Raw genomic sequence first — 21,730 nt, forward strand, 5'->3', positions numbered from 1 at the left:
CATTTTTTTGTAGCTTGCAGGGACTTTGCGCAAGCTCAGCACATCTCTGCAAGTGTTCCAGTGCCTTGCGCGAGACACTACGCAGACCGTGGGCAAGGCCTGCGCAGAGGGCAGAGTAGGGGGCTGAGCTAGGAAAATGAGGAAGAACAAGGGAAAAAGTGGGCGTTACGAGGAATAGGTCGCAGGCAGTCCATAGTATGCCCACAAATGCGCACAACAAAGTGTATCAATGGATGTGACCACACAACCTCTCACCTGCGAAAAGCCCATGCAAAACCCTTCATCTCTCCGCCACCCGAAAGCAAGCATAAGTACACTTGCGCATAGGAATTGCAGCGCAGAGGTGGGTTTGCATGTCAGATTTAGAGGTGTGTGTATGCAGCCGGTGATCCGATCGGACTTAGGGGTGCGCGTACGCAGTGTAGTGTGGTGCAGGAACGATTTGTGGGGGCTCGCACGCAGATATTCTGAGTTTTACCTCGAGATGCAGGCCCACTTGCGGGGGACCCCATGCACTGTTTGAAGGGTGCGTGTATTCGCACACGGGGAACATGCAAACGTAGCTGTTCTGGCTGTTTTTCCTTTGCATGGGAGTCTGTTGGGGGCGTTCCACACTCGACTTGCGTATACGGTTACTTTGCACAGAAAATTCCATGAATATGAGCTGCTCGCATTTTTTATTCAGCAAAGAAGGCTCACGCAGTGTCGTTCTCGGCGCGTGGCCTTTGCGGCAAGAATACACACTTTTCCATGAATCAGACTCTTAAGCTTCCAGGCCATTAACAACTCGTGTTGTTCATTTTGGGTATAGGCTGTAAGGATGTGTGTTCGTTTTTGGCAGGTTTCTTAAATTGTATGTGTTCATACTAAAAACGATATAATGGGAAGGCATCTACTGAGGGGTAAACTGCAGTTTATTCAGCAATTTACTGTAATACACTGTGGAATGTTAGCGAACTGTATTAGGTTTTTTTTCTGCAATAAATGCTGCCTTTAATGGTTTCCACATTGCAATGTTTGTAAACATTTATAGTATATATTATTGTGTTCTGTAGTATCCCCATCTAAGCTATAGTGTGTGAGATGTATTTGTAGTAGACTACAAATTATACAGTAGTACATGGAAATGTGCTGTCCAATATCACAGAATTGTACAGGCCTGAATACTGTAGTTAATGGTTTCTGTACTATTGCACCTCTATTAATAAGAATCAAATGCATTATTTTTAATTAGAAAATACATCTAAATCTCTAGTACAAAAATAAGAATGTACTCTGCCGCAAACGCAGTGTATGCAGCAGTGTACTGTTGTGCATTACTGTGCATTGTGCACCAGTTCTCATTTGTCCTGGCCACTATGCTTCCACACTGCAACCAGTGTAGGCAGCACCACTGTGTACTATTGTGCATAACGCACCAGCTCTCTTGTGGCCTACCGCTGTAAGCCACACCACTGTGTATTTTTGTGCTTTAAGCACCAACTTTAATGTGGCCTAAACTCCATGCTGCCACACTGCACCCACTATTAGCTGCACCGCTTTATACTATTGTGCACTATACACCAGCTATCATGTGGCCCGGCCTTCTATGCTTCCACATTGCAACCACGGTAAGCCTCACTGCAGTGTACTATTGTGAATTACGCATCAGTTCTCCTGTAGCCCACCCTATGTGCGTCCACACTGCAACGACTTTAAGTTGCACCTCTGTGTACTATTGCCCATTATGCACCAGCTCTCATGTGGCCAGGACTCCATGCTTCCACACTACAGCCACTGCAAGCTGCACTGCTGTGTACTATTGTGCATTAAGCACCATCTCTCATGTGGCCTTGCCTCCATGCTTCCACACTGCAACCACTGTAAGCCACTCAACTGTGTGCGGCTGTGCATTTAGCACCAGCTTTAATTTGGCCGGAAATACATGCTTGCATGCTGCAACCACTATAAACTGCACTGCTGTGTACTATTGTACATTACGTACCCGCTCTCATGTTGCTCGGCCTCCATGCTTACATTTGCAACCAATGGAAGCTGCACCCCTGTGTACTAATATGTATTGAGCACCAGCTCTTGTGTGTCCCGGCATCCATGCTTACATTCTGCAACCACCTAGAGGCAGTTCTGAGTGAGGATTCCCCCACTTGGGCGACCTGTAATAAAGAGTATTAACAAGCCCAGTCCATTTATGTTAAAATAGTCTTGTTTCCTGGTTAAAATGTTCAACCACCCCAATGTACTCAGATAGAGGAGTTTCTTCGATGGTTCATCGACGGATCCCTCGAGAGTGGACTCCCTTTAAAGCAGGAGCCACAGGGCGTCAAGATTCCTCGAAGAAAAGTTAACACTTGCACGAGACTGCAGATTCGCTCATCGCAGTGCTCTTCGGTGATCGATCGTGGAAGTCCTGTGAAGATAAGGCATGTGGTCCACCTCGGTGCAAAGAGTTTGGTGCAGCAAAAGAAGATTTGGTGATGGATGCAGGCCCAGCAGTGGGCGTCGGGTGTCGAGAGATGCTTCGGGGGTCCTCTGGCCTGTCGGTGCTGCAGCCACACCACGTACCTCGGGATAGCTTTGGGTATCAGGACTCGACCATGGGCTGGACTTTGGAACTTTACTTCGTCAGTGTCTCGGGTGTGACAAAGTGGTCAACAGGGATGGCAAGGGTGCCCTCCGGTCAATGTTCTTAGGCAAGGTGGAGCGTTGTGGCTCTGGTCATCGAGCAGCATGGCGTCAAGCTGTCCCCGGTTCTGGGCAACACGACTCGACTGGCTTCCAGCGGTTATGGAAATCCTCCATACTGGGGTTGATGGCAATGGACTTCGATGGCCTCGATGTCTGGGTGCTTCACTTCAGGATTTCTCGGTGGACTCCGTCTCCAGTCAGCAGAATTTCGGGACTGGCTTCCAGGGTACCTCGATGAAGATCAGCTTTTGTACGATGTTCCCTCATAGCTCAGGAAAGGTCTTCTAGCCAGGTCCTCTCTCGGATCAGTCCTCGACAGACTCAACAGCGTTTAGATTTCGTCAAAGGAAAGCAGCAGTAATTCTTCTTCCAGCTAGGCTTCAAGCATAAGCAGCTTCAAGTTTCAACTTCAGCTTCTGAAAAAATTGGGAAGTGAGAGGTCCCCAGAAATACACATCTGCCCCTCATTCACTCAGCCAGGCTCAGTCAGCCAATCACACAGGAGGGCATTCATGTAGGCAGGCAGCCAATGAGGCTCACATGCATTCAGGCTATTCACTTCCACCCAGACATCCATAACAAGGAATGTGGATTGGGGGAAGCACCCAGCCTTTTAGCACACCACACTGCATTCATGTCAGTTTCAGACAGGGCTGTCTCATCCATTATGTCACACACCCAGAAACCAGACACCCATAACATAGAATGCATATTGGTCACACACTCTATTCACACAGGTCCCACCTCAAGGGTATACCCACAACATACTGGGAAGGTTCCAGCCAGTCTGGCCTGGAATTCCCAACAATACCATATATGGTTCTTCCATCCAACAGCCAGTCAGGGAAAGGACAGAATCAGGGCTTCCCGGGACTTTGGGAAAACAAGGTAACAGGCAGTAGACAGCAACAGGCCTCAGGTGCCATCTTGTCTCCTACCAGAAATCTGCTGATTCCTATGGAAGGGCCTGGGTATCCCAAAATGGAGGATACTCAGAGCACCTGTCAAATTCAGCATGGAGCTGCCACCAGCCCATAACCTGCTCTGTGGGCCACACACAGGGGCCTCAACACATACAATGGGGGGACAGGGTTGCACCACCACCCTTGGGTGCCATAAGGGTATCCCAAGGGTCTCTGTTCACCACAACCAAAAAGAGGAAGAGCGGCACTGCTAGGAGTACCACATTGGCTCCTGTGCAGAAAACAACAGAGAACACCCATGCTAAGGGGGTACAGGACAAGGACATGGAGGCCATGTCCCTCCAATGGATTTCCAGCACCACAAGCACGGGCTCTCGTGTGTACCGGCCTCCATGCTTACATTTGCAACCACTGGCAGCTGCACCCCTGGGTACTATTGTGCATTGAGCACCGGCTCTCGAGTGTCTCGGCATCCATGCTTACGTTTGCAACCACTGGAAGCTGCACCCCTGTGTACTAGTGTGCATTTCACACCAGCCCTCATGTGGCCCAGCCTCCATGCTTACATTCTGCAACCACTGGAAGCTGCACCCCTGTGTACCAGTGTGCATTGAGCACCAGTTCTCCTGTGGACCGGCATCCATGTGTCCATACTGCAACTGCTGTAAGCCGTCACCTACAATGGCCAGACATTAGAACCCAGTAGTGTACAAGAGAGATAAGTGTATCTTTCTGCAAATAATCTATGAGTTGGGCAGGAATAGCAAATCAGCACTCTGCAGGAAGATTTTAAGAACAGCAGATATTTGCTTTTTCTCACCAAAATATATCAGTCCCAGACTTCTTTGAAGACATATTTACTCCAGACATGGGCTATTTCCTCACATTTGCTCAGGTTAATCTTTGTGACTCATTTTTAAGCAATAACCCTCGAGCATGGGGCGGGGGGGCATTACCACTTCAGGTAATACCCTGGGCCCCATAGTTACAGGCCCAACTCAACACTCGACCTCCCAGGCCTATTTGAGCAGACTGTATAGCTGGGAGCGCCCCATGGTCCACCATGTCAAAGGCCGCAGAGAGGTTGAGTAGCACAAACAAGCAGGCCCCACCACCATCATTAGATCAGAGAATGCCACCTACAGCCTGAACGGTGGTGGTTTCAGTTTTATGGACAGGAAACTCGACTGATAAGAATATAGAAATGTATGTGTTTTACTGTCAGCCCGGAAGTCATTTGAGACTACTTTCACCAAGATTTTACTGGTAAATGGAAGACCGGTCATTGGCCAATAGTAGGCTCTATAGGTTTAAGAGAGCCTACAACAGAGGCAAAATCTGACATGGAGACAGGAGTGAAGGAATCCCATGGTTGGATAAGTCTGGGTCAGAAAAAAACAGTCAAAACCAATTGTTTTTGCACTCAAGTTTCTAAATCCAATGAAAAAAAAAAGGTAAAAGTGGCACAATTAGCACAGGAAAAAGGAACAGCAGGCGGAGGATTTGGGTTGGCCCTATGGCGAACCAATCAAAACAAAGCACGGCTTCGGATCGTTGTCTTCTTGATCTTTGAGGTATAAAAAGAGGCCTGGGCTTCTACCACCAACATTCAACAATGGTGATGCGTGGTGATGCGCTGAGTGTCAATTCAAGAGAGAGTTCTCTGATGGCAGATCCACCATGCTTTCTCAAGTTGTCGTACCTGTCCTGTTGTTTATTTTTGGCATGGTACCATTCAAGGCTTGGTCTGGTGTTTTAGTGAAATAGATGCTAATTCATAAACCCGATGATTGTGAATGGTAGAGTTCACATCCACATAATCTTCTCTAGAGTGTTTCATGGAGTTTTCTTTTTAGATTTTGTGGACTGTTAACTGATTGGTCGGTCAGATAGCACAGCTTGTTTCTGATCTCTGTGTGCAGTGTCTGCTGATGCAGGTTCAAATCCCAGCAGGGCCAGCTCCGCCTTTCATCCTTCCGTGGTCTATTTGAGTACCACGAGGTGGGTAATGATATCAACTGTTATTACAGCAATCTAATGCCCTCGGGTGAGCTAGGGCTGTATATAAAAACGGGTATTATTTATATTAGAAATGGAAGTGGGTTGGGAAACAAAAAAGAAGAAAAGGGAAACACAAAGTGGTCTGACCAGTCAAAAGAAAAAGGGACAGTGGGCCTCATTACACGTAGTGCGGTAAGGGTTTACCGGTACCAGTAAGGGCACCGGTACCGGTAAACCCTTACCGCCTTACTACGAGGTCCCTTTGCGGGTTGGTACTTTAATGCCTGCTTTTTAGCAGGCGTTAAAAACCAACCCGCAAAGGGACCAGGGTGGTAATTACGATACCGCAATTTGCGGCACCGTAATTAGCGTCTTCCCCATTCCCATAGAGCCCTATGGAGCAAAAATGGGAATGGGGAAGGGCAATGGGGGAAGGGGGATTTACCGCTCCGCCAACCTTGGAATAGGGCGGTAATTCCCCTTTCCTCCAAGGCGGTGCCGGTATTTTACCGGCATGGACCAAGGTAATAGCACCTTGGTCCACCGCCTACCGTGTAATGAGGCCCACTATCTTGTATTCTATTAATAATTGTACATGGCAGAACAAATTCAACCTTTACAATGAAATACAATACATTTTAAATAATCAACATACACAATTGTATCTAAAATACAACAGTGTTAATTTATCACATTCAATTTAAAAACAATAGTTTTTCCCCCTCAGTTAAAAGGTAATGTCTTAAAATTCATAACGTACAGCTAACGTTTTCTCGCCTCTACCTCGCTCTTGAACACAGAGCATACTTTGCTAAAGAGTACTCAGGAGCATGGTTTCCTGAAAATCAACCCCTACTATTTATGTCTTGACATTAAACTGATGAGCTAACGTCACTTCCTATGAGCTGCAGTATTCGTCTAATGATTAGATGCTTGAACCACCACTATGGAAAAGCCAAGCTTCAAGTGGCCACTAATGCCAGAAGTAAAGACTTCGGGCCTCATTACAACTTGTGCGGTATGGGTTTAACGGCGTCGGTAATGGTGCACGCGCCGTTAAACCCACTGCGCACTATTACGAGGTTCCCATTGCGGGAGCCCGATCGGACGCCTGGTAAAACCAGGCTTGCTTTCTGAGTCCCGCGATGGGACGAAGGAGGTAACAATGGGCCAGTTGTAATCTGCCTGTTGTTACCTCCATCCCCATTCCCATTGAGCCCTATGGGGGCTCAAATGGGAATGGGGAATGGTACCTGCAAGGAGGAATTACTGGGTCCTGCAATGTTGGAATGACCCGGTTATTCCTCATTGCAGGTACCCGGTAAATGAGCCCGCTTTGGCGGCAGCCATGGAGCTAACAGCTCCATGGCTGCCGCCAAACTCGTAATGAGGCCCTTCATCTCTACCGCGTGTTAGTAAGAACTTGCTGATCCTTGGGATTTTCTTTTACGAAAACGATCCTAATATTATGAAAACTGTCCACTGAAGAAGTTCTACCAATAGTGCAATCATGTAAGGAAGAATGAAACATGTTGGGCACATTCGTACTTTACCTATAGGACAGACGTATTCATAATACATTGGATGTCTTTGTGAACTACATTTCAGTATTTGTTTTGGTATATTGAAACCTTAACAGCATGACACGATTTTTGCACTAAGACGTGTCTATAATTAATTCGGATATTGTGTTTTGGACAGCAGACGCTTTTGAGCTAAGGCTCTTTTTCTTTTAACTGTTAGCTTAATTATATTGTCTGAACTTGTGAAATTATATTTGCACATGTCACTTTCATGGGTTGCACTATTCAGTTTACGGCATTGAAGAATACTGTTTTATTTTGATAAAGAATATATTTTTTATGTGTTTTTAATATCAATTGTATATCAATAAAATATCTCTATGAACTATTGCTCTCTCTTAAGGGTCATTACAAACTGTTATTACATGTGAAAAGGGATATATATGTTTATTCCATAGTGTGCTCTCTGGTAGATTTAAGCCACACAAACAGTGCACAGTAGTTTGCGTCTCTTTCTTAGTTTAGTTTGCTTATTTCAGGGCGACCCTCTCTACCTTCATTCGCCTCGTGTCTCCCCATAGTTTTGTATTGCATACATATTAGCAACAAGGAGCATGTGCCAACATGCTGTAGTTGGGATACACATGAAAACAATGTAGACAGGCAAAAACTGAAAACGAATCAATCGTGACTCCGCTAATGAGTCTACAGTCCATTACGGGGGAAATCCAGTCATCATTTGATAGCCTTGCACTGCTTTGCATTCTGGTACTTATAGTCTTCATTCAAGATATGAAAAATAAAGCAACAGCCATACTCTCTTGGCGTAGCCTATTTCTGAAAGGATGTATATAAGTGTTATTTTGATATATCATGAGCTGTGAATCGTTTCGAGTCCTCAATATTAAACTGTGTGCATTCTTGAAAGTCAAAAAACACGTCTGCCTAAAATATCTGAAAAAGAATATGTGGTGAAGTGCCCAAGTTGCACAGCTAGTCTAAAATAAATTCCAGCTCCACCGCTTCAATTAAGTGTGTGATCCTGGGCAAATCTTTTTATCTCACTGTGCCTTATTCGCCAAATTAGATGTTTCTATACGTATTTCATGTCACACTGCATGCTATTAAAAAAACTCACTTATAGTATTTCTCAATATATAATAACATGTTTATATTGTGCAACAGCTGCAGTGTTAGAAGGTAAGGAGTATGGTGTGTGCCTTTCACTGCAAATGGAGCCACATGGTCGCTCGTGGAATGCAGTGGGTTAAAAATGTTAAATAAACAGCAGAATCAGCCTCACTTTAAAATGTAATGCGTGCATCTTGCAAAGTAGGTTGGACACATTACAAAACGCTCTCTGGCATGAAAAGGCCTACTACGTTTCTGCAGAGTGGGTCAGTTTGGAGCCCAGGACTCCCTGTCCTCAAACCAAACTTCCGAAACAACCAAAGCCTGACCTGCTCTTAAACGGCTGCCAACATTGGTATACATGTCTTACAATTTGCAGACACTTTTTTGTTAGTGTGAATGTTGTGACTAAAGAAAAGAGCAGAGCCCAACTTCCATCACTCGCTCCAAAGGGTTTCTTGCAGAATTACTATCTAACAGGTTTCAAATTAAAAATTGTGGCTTATTCGTATGTTCCCATAATGCGCTTTGCTTTTATGCAAATTACTAGACTTGTAGTCTATGAAGACATGTGTGACCGGACTCGATGCCACGCCCCTTAGCCCCCCCCCCCCTCCGTCCCACGCCCTCCGCTCCCCCACTCCAAAAGGAGGAGAGGGTTCCCACAACACATCGTTTCCTTTTCCAGAACTGTGGTGGAAAATATAAAATAGACTATTCGAATTTGGGGGATCAGAGAGGATGGATGTAGGCCAGTAGCTGCTTTATTAAAGATAAGGTTATAGTTAAGTGCCCTTATGGGGCAGCTACTTGGGCGGCCAGGCAATTAAATGGCAATGGCTAGCCCCCCTTTTGATACTCGGGCAGAGGCCCCTGTACTCTTCAAATATAAGCATGCGACAAAGTAAAAGCTGGGAGCAGAGTCCTTCTGAGAGCGTGAGGGGGGCGGGAGAGCTTAGCAACAGTCACTGAACCCGCGGAGCTCCCCTTCCAGCTTCCTCAGGACTCACATTCCACAGATGAGACCAGGATGCCCCTGACTCATTGCCATCAGTGAAGTTGCTGTACATTGTCAGCTCCAACCACATCAGCAGTGCGTGCAGTTTCACTGTTAACACAGTAACGGGGGTAAATAGAGGTTCCAACTTCCTGCCCCATTGCCAAACAAAGGGGACAGACCTTAGTCATGACTGAAGGGGGCATGGATGGACAGAGCAATGCTGCCAGGGCGGGGGGAGGGGGGGACATTATTAAGCAGCCACAGATAGGTGTTTTCGGATTTTGTTTTTGGATTTTGGACCGTAGATCTCAGCATGATTTCACATCCGATTTGAAACAAGATGTGCACGGGAGGCCCGCATCCCACATTTCATGTGTGTGAAGGTCTGGATGGCCAGCCTAGACCGGGCTGTAGTGTGCTGCCAGAGTGAGCAACAATACGCCCTTCCACACTGGGAGCAGAGCGAGGGACTGTGTTTCTGACCGATTTGTGTAAACTTACTCTGCCCAGTGCCCGTGATGAAATGGCTCGCAGTCCCTGCAGCAGTCTGGGCTGGCGCGCATTACCAGCAGCAGCCTAGGCTGACTCGCAGTCCCCGCAGCAGTCTAGGCTGGCGCGCATTACCAGCAGCAGTCTAGGCTGACTCGCAGTCCCCGCAGCAGTCTAGGCTGGCGCGCATTACCAGCAGCAGTCTAGGCTGACTCGCAGTCCCCGCAGCAGTCTGGGCTGGCGCGCATTACCAGCAGCAGCCTAGGCTGACTCGCAGTCCCCGCAGCAGTCTAGGCTGGCGCGCATTACCAGCAGCAGTCTAGGCTGACTCGCAGTCCCGCAGCAGTCTAGGCTGGCGCGCATTACCAGCAGCAGTCTAGGCTGACTCGCAGTCCCTGCAGCAGTCTATGTTGGTGCTGGCGTGCATTACCCGCAGCAGCCTAGGCTGACTCGCAGTCCCCGCAGCAGTCTAGGCTGGCTCGCAGTCCCTGCAGCATTCTAGGCTGGTGCTGGCGTGCATTACCCGCAGCAGCCTAGGCTGACTCGCAGTCCCCGCAGCAGTCTAGGCTGGCTCGCAGTGCCTGCAGCAGTCTAGGCTGGCATGCATTCCCCGCAGCAGCCTAGGCTGACTCGCAGTCTCCGCAGCAGTCTAGGCTGGTGCGCATTCCCCGCAGCAGTCTAGGCTGACGCGCAGTCCCCGCAGCAGTCTAGGCTGACACGCAGTCCCCGCAGCAGTCTAGGCTGGCGCGCAGTCCCCGCAGCAGTCTAGGCTGGCGCGCAGTCCCTGCAGCAGTCTGGGTGTCTGACAGTCCCCGCAGCAGTCTAGGCTGGCTCACAGTCCCCGCAGCAGTCTAGGCTGGAGCGCATACCCCGCAGCAGCCTAGGCTGACTCGCAGTCCCCGCAGCAGTCTAGGCTAGCGCGCATTCCCCGCAGCAGTCTAGGCTGACACACAGTCCCCGCAGCAGTCTAGACTGGCACGCAGTCCCCGCAGCACTCTAGGCTGACACGCAGTCCCCGCAGCACTCTAGGCTGACACGCAGTCCCCCTAGCAGTCTAGGCTGACACGCAGTCCCCGCAGCAGTCTAGGCTAGCGCACAGTCCCCGCAGCAGTCTGGGTGGCTGGCAGTTCCCACAGCAGTTTAGGCTGGCTGGCAGTTCCTGCAGCAGTCTGGGTGGCTGGCAGTGCCTGCAGCAGTCTAGGCTGGCTGGCAGTCCCGCAGCATTCTAGTCTGGTATGCAGTTCCCGCAGCAGTCTAGGCTGACTTGCAGTCCCCGCAGCAGTCTAGGCTGGCACGCAGTCTCTGCAGCAGTCTAGGCTGCTGCACAGTCTCTACAGCAGTCTAGGCTGCCACGCAGTCCCTGCAGCAGTTTAGGTTGTTTCGCAGTCCCCGCAGCATTCTGGGCTGGCTCGCAGTCCCTGCAGCAGTCTAGGCTGGCACGCATTCCCCGCAGCAGTCTAGGCTGACACGCAGTCCCCACAGGAGTCTAGGCTGACAAGCAGTCCCTGCAGCAGTCTAGGCTGGCACGCAGTCCCTGCAGCAGTCTGGGTGGCTGGTAGTCCCCGCAGCAGTTTAGGCTGGCTCGCAGTCCTTGCAGCAGTCTAGGCTGGCTCTCAGTCCCTGCAGCTGCAGCAGTCTCTAGGCTGGCTCACAGGCCCCTCAGCAGTCTAGGGTGGCTCTCAGTCCCTGCAGCTGCAGCAGTCTAGGCTGGCTGTCAGTCCCTGCAGCAGTCTAGGCTGGCTCGCAGTCCCTGCAGCAGTCTAGGCTGACACGCAGTCCCCGCAGTAGTCTAAGCTGGCGCGCAGTCCCTGCAGCAGTTTAGGCGGGCTCGCAGTCCTTGCAGCAGTCTAGGCTGACTCACAGTCCCCGCAGCAATCTAGGCGGGCTCTCAGTCCCCGCAGCAGTCTAGGCTGACTCACCCCACAGCAGTCTAGGCTGGCTCGCAGTCCCCGCAGCAGTCTAGGCTGGCTCGCAGTCCCTGCAGCAGTCTAGGCTGGCTCGCAATCCCCGCAGCATTCTAGGCTTCTCCAGCTCATGTTTCTATGTCTAATTCCCTCGTGACTGTCTCTGACTCATCATGACCTTACCTCCTCAGATTGGTGGCTCCTTGCACCAGAGGTGGCGGCTTAGATGCTCGGTTCTCTGTTGCTAGAATGGATTTCTAGACTCTGGCCTGGAGGACAGAGTTTAGGATGCCACCCTAGTTATTGTGAACAGGGAGAAACTTCTGGGAGTTTACCCAAACCAATCGAGGTAGCATGGAGAGTTGCCAAGGCTAAATCTCAGGAGAGGTGAGTGGGGTCAGGGGGCCACAATGAGTCCACACAGTGAAGCAGCCAAGGATTATACTTAGACAGTAAGTTATACAAATATTATATTTATTATAGGCCCAAAACACACTAGGAAAGTGACTTAGAGCAGGTAATAATATTACACAACACCAATAATCTTAAACATATATACAATCACAGTTAGTCAGTGGAGAATAATCTATTAACCCCACAATACCTGAAAGAAAAGGTAAGTAAGTAGTTATAGTGATGAGAGTCCACATGAATTACAACCCTATCTTAAAAAGTCCAACCCTAAGTGGACTGGGGCCTTGTGCCCAAAGTTCACAGTTTGCAAAGAGTTTTAGGATTTGGAAAAAAGAAAGGGGATGGTTCCTGATGATGCGAAGATGGGTCCAAAGGGTGTTCAAGGAGTTTACTAGTAAGTAAAATGTTTTTTCTAGCTTTTGGAGGGCTTTCGGAACAAGTTTTACCAAAGCCAATAGGTTATTAAAAAAAAATCAAAGTTCTTCACAACTTTTAAAGGGTGGGGATAGGGCCACTGGTAAGTATCGTTTCTACTCACCACCCATACTCTGGATTTTCCTTAGACTTAACAGGTCGAAGGCGGATCTCCAGAGGTAGGGTTTTCCACCACTGGTTCCGGCCGAAGAAGCCCAGGAGGTGGGGGTACAAGAAGAGTTCTAGTGGGGTACAGCAGCTGTGTTCAACCTCTTCTCGTGGAACGGTGTTACTACAAAATATCGCAAAAATACAGATTTTTAACAGCCCCATTTCACTGCATATATATATATATATATGTGGGGAGATGGGTTAAGTTAATAACAAATGTGGGTCATTATGGAGGGTGCGGGGTCTCCCCTCACAAATATAAATCGGCATTTTCGGCTCCGCAGTAATGGATTCAATATGTTCAAATTGATCCCAAGGAACAATGCAGCAGGCACCAATGCAGGACTCTCGACTAGATGCGGGAAAGCTGGTTACAGCGATTGCCACTGATGCACGGCGACAGCAGGCGTCACAGTTGTTGTGGTTGAAGACAGCCTTCTATCTTTGGACCCGTCAATGCTGGGATGCCAAATTCTTGCAGGAAGGCTACTTGCAGGACAAGCTGGAGGCCCCTGGCATTCTGAGTCAAAACGCGGAACAGCACTGCTTCTACTATAGTAGCCCAAACCGCAGTAAGTCAGTCCACTGAATGACCCTGGGACACTTCTGAAGACTCCAGTTTGCAGGGACTCAAGAAGATGTACTGGTACCAGTATGTGGATTGGGACGAGACAGTCCCAGGCCACTTCCTGGGACCCAACACACATGGCAGGCACTAGCCTGCGAAAAGCAAGGCTTTCCCGGGGAAAGTGCATGGCCATATAAGGAGATGCCTGACCTTGCAAGGCAGGAAGAAGGACAAAGAACAAAATAGCCAAAGAGAAAGCGAAAAACCCTGTGGCATGACAATGTTATCACACTAGCCACTGTTAGCAGCCAAATGCTGTAAACGCTAGAAGGCCAACTAAAAATACAGTAAAAATGGTACCAATGTAACTGCTGCCAAAGGCTTGTCTTTAGGCACATATGTAAGTAACCAAAAAATATTTTGAGTGAGAGTACAGAGTGGTACAAAAGCATCCCCATTGCACTGCATTGGAAGATGCATTGTGCAATATGAAAAGGTTACCCAAAATAGATAACATTTAAAAGACTAAGGGAAATCTAGTTTCCCAGTACTGACAGGCTGAAGGACTAGTCTGTTTCCCCATAACAAGTGAGAAAAAGGCTAGTGAAGTGAGGCTGAAGGCTTCCCTTTTCTGCAAAAAGTCAGCACAAGGTGTAAAAACAAAGGCAACAGATTTGGGGATCCATTGGATGGGAGGGAAAGTTGCTAAAAGAGAAAACTTTCCTAACACCTGTTCACTCAGGAGTAGTGAGTTACGACTCCGCCCTGGCTCACGCAGGCTGCCCTGTCTCCCTGCACATGGCACTGCTCACAGCAGGCCCCCCCAACCACTAACATATTCAATTTCATTGGCTCGCAAGCAGGCCCGCCCAACCACTAACATATTCAATTTCATTGGCTCGCAAGCAGGCCCGCCCAACCACTAACATATTCAATTTTGTTGGCTGTGAAACAACCAATGAAATTCAAAAATGGCCGTGACTGGCAATCAGTCAGTCACAAAGCAAGTTTCAAATAAAAGCGTTGTTGCGCGGTTTGCACATCAAATCAAACTGTCGGGACCACACTTCTGGTGCCCGCCAGCCACCTAATTTAAACACTATAATATAATTTACACTATCTGTGGGTGCCCTTGAGGTTCGCGCAAATCATAAAGAAATGCATGCGTCACAAGGGTCACATCCCTTCAGACAATGACCACCCCATGCCCGGCCATAGCAGCAGCATTATTTATGTATTTATAAAACATTACAATTTGTCGCTATGTCCCCACCATCCTGTTCACGTGCCTGGTCTCGGGCGCTCTAAAGATAACCATCACATCACTACGCTTACTCTCTACTATACACCATCACTCAACTAGAACACAGCTATACCCCTGATTAATTCGGCCTAGCTGTCCACATACGAATACGATCTCATCAACACTTCATCACCCTAATAAAACGCAGCTAGCCGAGCACATTACGGCCTAGATACTTACATATATGCGTCCTTCAGGCCTAATACAGCCAGAGGCCAGTCTGGATTCCTGCCCACCAGACTGCACACATCCAACGGACATCTCCAGCACCACACCTAAACGCTAGGACGCAGCTACCACCCGGCAATCACACCAGCTGCACACTTACCTGGTGCACCCACGCACCCTACAACACTATCTCTCTCTACTGACCAGAACTACGGTTCCCGAGGGAATTCAACCTACCAGCGCTTTGAGGTCATACCAATGATATATAGAGTGCTATATGAATGCCAAATAACAGAACGTAACATAACATAGCAGCCTGTGCTGCTGAGTGCACCATGGTACAGTCAGTGCCTCCACTGCCTTAGGCTGCTTGTATTAATAAATAACCAGCCACCACTGCTTGCGACTTTACGTTACACAGGGCCTTGCTGGCACCATCAGGCTAGTGAAGTCCCTTGGCTATTAACACCTACCATCTCCCACCAGCAGTGTCAGTCCAAGGTGCAGGCTAGGTGCTAAAGGAGCGTGACTACAGCTCCCATTGTGTGCCCTTTCTCGACTGTTCTCTGCACACAGAGCTCACCTCCCTGCCCCCTGAACTCACAGCAGCTTCCCTGAACCACCAGGAGGTGTTCAACCTGCTTCCTGCATTATCTCTGGCCCCGGCTCCTGTCTGTGACCCGGGCCATCGCCCCAGTAGCCCCACTCCCTTATCCAGTGTTCAGGAAGAAGCATGCCCAGGGGAGGTATTTTGGGTCGTGGCCGCCAGGTGGGTTAGCGGGCAGAAGTTGACAGAGGTGTGTCTAGCAGTTATATCTGGGGTTGTGGGGATGGGACACAGTTGCTTATAGCATTAACAAAGTTTGCGTCCTGGTTTTCTCCAATGCATTCAGCTTCAGAAATCCCAGTATAAAATAAGATTTGCACATATCTCAAGGAAGGAAAGAAATACTTGCAAATGTTGTTTCTACAGTCAGGTCTGACGTTGAATAAGAATCTCAGAGGTCACACTTAAAGTAACATTAATTTAGGACCAAGACATTATTCCGGCCTAACCTGGGTTTTATTGATGCTAACATTTAGGCATTTATAATAATCCATTACTAATATAGCGCTTTTGCCCATGTACTTTCCATAAAAACTCTTATATTAAATTATTATTACCTGTCAACACAAAATGAATACTCATTTGTCGACCTCAGAGGGATGAAAGTTTGAGTACACGTTGCTAGTATTCAAACCGGTTACCTGCAGATCACACAGTGAGCACTTAGCCCACTGAGCTATCCTACCAGCAAATTAGCTTAAATGTTCATAACGCAGCATTTGGTAATTCATTGGCTGGGGGAAGGTACATTTCTCATTAATATAACACGCATTACTACAGTGCTTAGAAGCAGGAGGAATATGTCATGGCCCACTAGTAAACGTAAAACTAGTAGTGTTATATTTGGTTTTAAAATTAAGGGGGGAGGAGTGCGTGGTGGGTAGATATCCTAATTAATGTTTCTTTTGAGCTGCATAGTGGATTACACAGCATACTATGTTGCAATTGGATAGCTCAGTGAATTAAAAGCGCAACGCTGACGTGTTCAAGCCGGCACTTTTCGAGTTCATATTTCAGCATGGCTGAATCAGCATTTCATCCGTCTCAGGTGGATAACTTAAATACAAATACATTTCACAGTAATAACACTTATTTTTACAGCGCTTAGAAGCAGGAAGCAACAGGCATGGAGCGCTGTACATGAAAATATGACATCATAGCAAGTATTCTACCTGGATGTGCGAAATTCCAGGTCACACTAACATCACTAACATCAAAAAGTGGCCTCAGAAACATAAAACAATCAAGAATGTCTGGGTGTGGGGTGTCCAGTCTGCTTGGCCTGGCTCGACACACACTACTCTCCAGCTGCACCTTTGTGAATATGCCACATTAGAAAAGAGTCAAAGCATGCATGAAATAAGGAAGGCGTCTGGCAAGGAGGTATTGTGATGGGAGATTTCATCTTACTAGAGTTTAAAAGGAAGGGCCATGGTTCATGACTGTACATACATACTGGTGGAAGATGACATATGCTGAGCAACCATGACATGATCTTTGCATGATTTCTAGTGTGTTCAGTCTGCAGATTTACCCTACAAATCTTTTTGATGGTAAGTGCAATTGACCTGGAATTAATCCACAGCCCTTTGCTAAAACTATCACTGTCCCTGAGGGAAGAACTAAACTCTCCCTGGGAACCTACCTTAGGGAGAGGTGTTGTGCCGCCTATCTAACAGGGATGTAAGGTGCGATATCCCTCCTCCAAACTCAACCTAGTTTTCCACCAGCCAACAGCTTGGTACCGACTTGTTATAAAGTGTATCCAAAAACAACTAAAAAACAAAAAACAGATTGTCACAGGACCAACCCATCTAGCATTTAAGAAAGATCTTTTGTATTTATTATGATTTGTCTACAAAATAATTCACATATTGGCAAGTAGCCTCATGCAACACTGTCCATAAAAGCACAAACTAAAATGGGGTATCCTTAGAGCCTATGTCAAAAAAGGATATCAACAAAACAGGGCAACCGGTTTCAGTGACATCCAGATCTTCACTTTCTTCAGGACCAACAATAACACAGCAATTTACATCTGGGAGTCACTATCCTGTCATCAATTATTGACGCCCACTGGACTATCATATACCGGACTTGCAAGCCGTGCGTACTTCTGACAGACATGCAGGAGGCATCAGGGCGAGCAGAATAATTTGGAGCTGGCGGCAGCTGCGGAAATAAGACGTGGAAATGAATGAGGTACCATTCACAGGACCTGGGGAGTGACCTTGTACTCAGCAATTTAGCCTTCAGCATTTGCCGAGAGGAAGTGTGTGGGGCTTGTGTCCCCTGTAATGGGGAATAATGTGAATGACTACCCTATGGTTTGTGTATAGGTGGCAGCTTACACATGGCGGGGCACTGCATCAGTGAATATAAAAAAAAGCACTAATTGAGCCGTGATGACCAAAAGTCGTCTTTTAGTCATTCACAGTTAGGCAAGTGTTTTCTGGGGCTGGAACCCGTGTCAGATTAATTAAAAATAACGCATAAACCCGAATATGGGACATAATTATAAGTAATGTGAAGCAGAAGAGCCGCTCTTCATGCTGAATTGTTGTTCACCGTCTCTCTCTCTTAGGTTGTCCTTTGATCATCTGACCCCCACAATTGATGACAGGAGAGTGGCTTCCAGTTGTACATTGCTGTGTTATTGTTGGTCCTGAAGAAAGTGACAATTTGTATTCAACTGAAACCGGTTGACCTGTTTTGTGGATATCCTTTTTTGACTTACGTTATGAGGATACCGCATTTTAGTTTGTGCTTTTATGGGTATTGTCGCATGAGGCTGCTTGCCAGTACGTGAATAATTTTGTAGACAAATCATATGGACGCACTTAAAGGTGGGTCGAATAAATATAAAAACACCCCTCTTAAATACTAGATGGGTTGGTCCTGCGACAATCCGATTTTTGTTTCTTAGTTGTTTTTGGATATATTTTATAACAAGTCAGTACCAAGCTGTTGGCTGGTTGGATAACTAGGTTGAGTTTAGAGGAGGGATATCTCTCCTTGTATTCCTGTTAGACAGGCGGCGCAACACATCTCCATTGGATCATCTCAGGTTCCCGGGGAGAGTTTAGTTCCTCCCTCAGGGACAGAGATAGTTTTAGCAAAGGGTTGTAGATTAATTCCAAGCCATAAAAGTGATTGGTTGAAGTTGTGTTATCTGGTATATGTTCTTGGTGACCAGGACGTTCATTGTAGACTAAGCAGGTTCCCTTTTTAGGGTAAGTGCAACTGACCAACAGCTGGATTTCAGCTTAGTCAACATATTTATGCCTTCCACACATAAACTCCTGTCTCATAAACACAGTGCCACTGGCGCAGAGCAAAAAAGAGCAAGGTACCCTCACCAAATGTGTTGCCCTGATCCTAACTAAAGACTATGACAGCTAGGTCCCCCCTTTCTGACTTGCCAGCAGCCTTTGCCCACCGCCCCCAGGAAGGATCACAGCTCCACCCGTCCTCTTCACATAGATGGAATAACCTGAGCAGAGAATTATGTGGCAGAGTTTGAAACTGGTTCCCAAGGTGAACTGCCCTCTTACTAACCCACTTCACCTCTTAACTCCTCCTCAGGCGGCACCCTAGCTCCTCCCAAAACTCCTTCCCAAGTTCCTCCCCTCCCATGGATACTCACAAAGAGGTGGAGGAACTTGAGCAGGCGCTTGTGCGTCAGGATGTGGAGGATGTTGCCCGAGGCCGGGTCCAGCACCGGCAGCCGGTGAATCTTGTTCTTAATTAACGAGTACACTGCGTCAAAGAGGCTGAGAAGAAGGCAATAAGAAATTGATCAGGGATCCGCCATTATCTGCTCAACCCTCTAAATAATCCCGCTCCCCCATCGCAATCCGTTACAGCTCTCAAGTTTCCCCTTGCCAAGCATGAGAATGCCATCCAATCCTGATTTTTCTTGGCATTCTGTGATTTGTAGTTTTCCCAAATTTAAAATGAGTAAAACCAACTACAAGTCCCATATTTCAAAGGGGAAAAAAAGGACTGGACACCCTTCTCACACATTGCAAGGGGAATCATAAGAACTCTGTTGCATGCATGCGCGAGCACCCTGAGACCACATGTGTCCAATTGCTTGTCTCTGCCAGAAGAAAGAATTGCAGTGCAGTTTTTTTCATTGCATTCTGGGACTTGCAGTCCTAGATTTATAACAAGGAAATCCAACACCAAAAGTCCCAGAATGAATGGAAAACACTGAACTGTACTACCATCTGCCCAATGGAATTTGGTATGTGCGGTGTATGTTGGCCACAAACCCAAAACATATTAACTTGTGACCTGAATATACGAGCAGCTTAAAGTGGAACATAAAGGTTAACGTTTTAAATTGATTAAGTACCCCATTGTTCAGGGGTCTTTAATGCTGCATCTCCCCAGATGTTTTGGACTACGATTCCCATGATTCCTCACCATTGAATATGTTGGCTAACGCTGATGCAAGATGTGTGTTCAAAGCGTCTGGACAGCCAAAGATCACAGACCCCTGCTGTACTATACAATATAAGAATAGTGGCAGTCACCAATAAGTGTCACCATACTGCGACGTGGCCGGCATAAAACACGCACATCCTCCCTCATTCCCCGCCCCCTTATTAGTTGGTGTCTTATTCCCTTTGGTGCAAGAGATTCTTCTGGTGAAGATAAGTTAAACAAACATACAATAAGGAATGTGAACATAAAACCAATATACAACCTGAAATTCACGACAACAGGTCTTTCACAGTTAAATACAGTCGACATACAACTTTAAACAAGAATTGGCAATGCCAACAGTTTGGGCTTTTATGTAGGCATGGAAAAGGCACTTTGCCAGGCACAGCCGTAGTGGTATTAATTGACCTTTGATGGTAGCAGGTGCAAAGGGGCACGAGTACCCGGGCATCTAACAGCAGTGCCTGGCAAATGCCTAATACCTATAAACAGGGCAAAACTGTTGGCTTTGCCAATGCTGGTTTTTAACAGGACGTCGGTGAAGGACACACAGAGTGCTTATAAATGGAGTGGCCCAAGGCAGGCCTGGCAAGACATTTCTATTACACCAGTAGCGGGTTCACAACTCCAATTAAGTCATTATCTCGCAGAAGAATGCTTTGAAACAACACTGCCAAGCACTTCAAGTGTAATGTTTGATGGTAAGGCTTGATTAAAGCGAGCTCAAAGAGTTCCCATGCGGAGGTTTTTTGGGGCAGGAAGGGCCGGAACTGGGTGGGAATGGCCATATGGATTAGGATGGCCCTGGACAGTCAACGGGTGGGAAAATACCAAGCAACACTTACAGGCTGTGTGTCCCTCCTCGTATGCCATTCCTCCCCATCTGTACTCTAATGCAATCGTTTTTTATTTAAAGGTGTTGCAAGCGACACCTAATCGCCCAAACTAAACATGGTTGTAATAAGTTGACTCCTGCTGCTCATGTGCTCTGTTTCCCTATCAGTTAATGAGTGAGAAATGTCATAGCAAGAGATCTCACACTGAAGAAACCTGAAAAGGGAGACCTCCCTGTCATGACTTGCTTAAGTGCTGCTACCAACCCCCTCTGCTACTAGGGGCTGTGACATCCGCCCTGAGCTGTCATATGTGTGGCCAGGAAATGTATAGGGGTATAGGAAGACTTCATGAATATTATTAAGCCTTATAGGCAAATGGAGGGGTCATTATGGGGGGATTCCGCCCCCACCCCCAAGTTATTGGCTTTGGTGTAGCTGAGGATGGACATTACGATATATCATAAACTTGAACATTTTTCAAACTTTTAATATGTATGTGTCTAAAATATAATGCTGTCGTTTTTGGCTATTTTTATCTAAATATGTTTACTTTCCATTGATTTCTTTGATTGTCTGCAATACAATGTTGGCGTTTAGGCTGCTGCTGAAGAAAATGTTTTGATAGCGATTACTGATTGTATTTCGAGCGTTCTGATTGGTTTGGAGGAGGGCAATAATGACCTCCTTGTACCAATACTGCTTAATACTCTGATGGCCTGTGTATGCACTCGGAAAGAACTGCCTAGTCGAGTGGGGAAGGACGTTTAGGGCTCAGGGGAAGCACCTGCTGAAAGTATCAGATACAGGAGGGCAGAAGTTATAACACATTACATGGACCATTGATTCCAAGGTTTACAGCAAGCACAGAAATTGCCAATTTAGAAAAGGCAACATTTGAACTCAGACGACCTTCTGGCAACACAAATCACCCCTACACATTTGAGACTGCAGTGGTCAATTACACTGTCAATGAAAGTAAACAACTGGCTTCTGATAGAGGTCGGTTCCATGTTACTATGTCACTTGGAAAATCGTGTCAGGGAGGCGAATATCTTTTCCTGACCCCTACAATACTTTCCCCTAACGTTCTAGGAGGGGTGTCATTTATGATTATTAACTTCAATCCTAGAAAATTTGGGGA

At 47.1% G+C, this 21,730-nt stretch overlaps 1 protein-coding gene across 3 annotated transcripts in view; it reads right to left on the reverse strand.

The window, feature by feature from the left end:
- PRKAG3 (protein kinase AMP-activated non-catalytic subunit gamma 3) overlaps positions 1–21,730 on the reverse strand; it is a 340,336-nt gene that overhangs the window by 33,140 nt on the left and 285,466 nt on the right. For all 3 annotated transcript variants that reach the window (XR_011274756.1, XR_011274757.1, XM_069616869.1), the window contains exon 11: positions 18,948–19,074. Coding sequence is in view for 1 of the 3 variants with exons in the window: in XM_069616869.1 (XP_069472970.1) it covers positions 18,948–19,074 (127 nt within the window). In the remaining 2 variants the exon portion in view is untranslated. The remainder of the gene's footprint in view (positions 1–18,947; positions 19,075–21,730) is intronic.

The sequence above is a fragment of the Ambystoma mexicanum genome, chromosome 9, assembly GCF_040938575.1.
Source record: "Ambystoma mexicanum isolate Mex_15411 chromosome 9, UKY_AmexF1_1, whole genome shotgun sequence".
NCBI lineage: Eukaryota > Metazoa > Chordata > Amphibia > Caudata > Ambystomatidae > Ambystoma > Ambystoma mexicanum.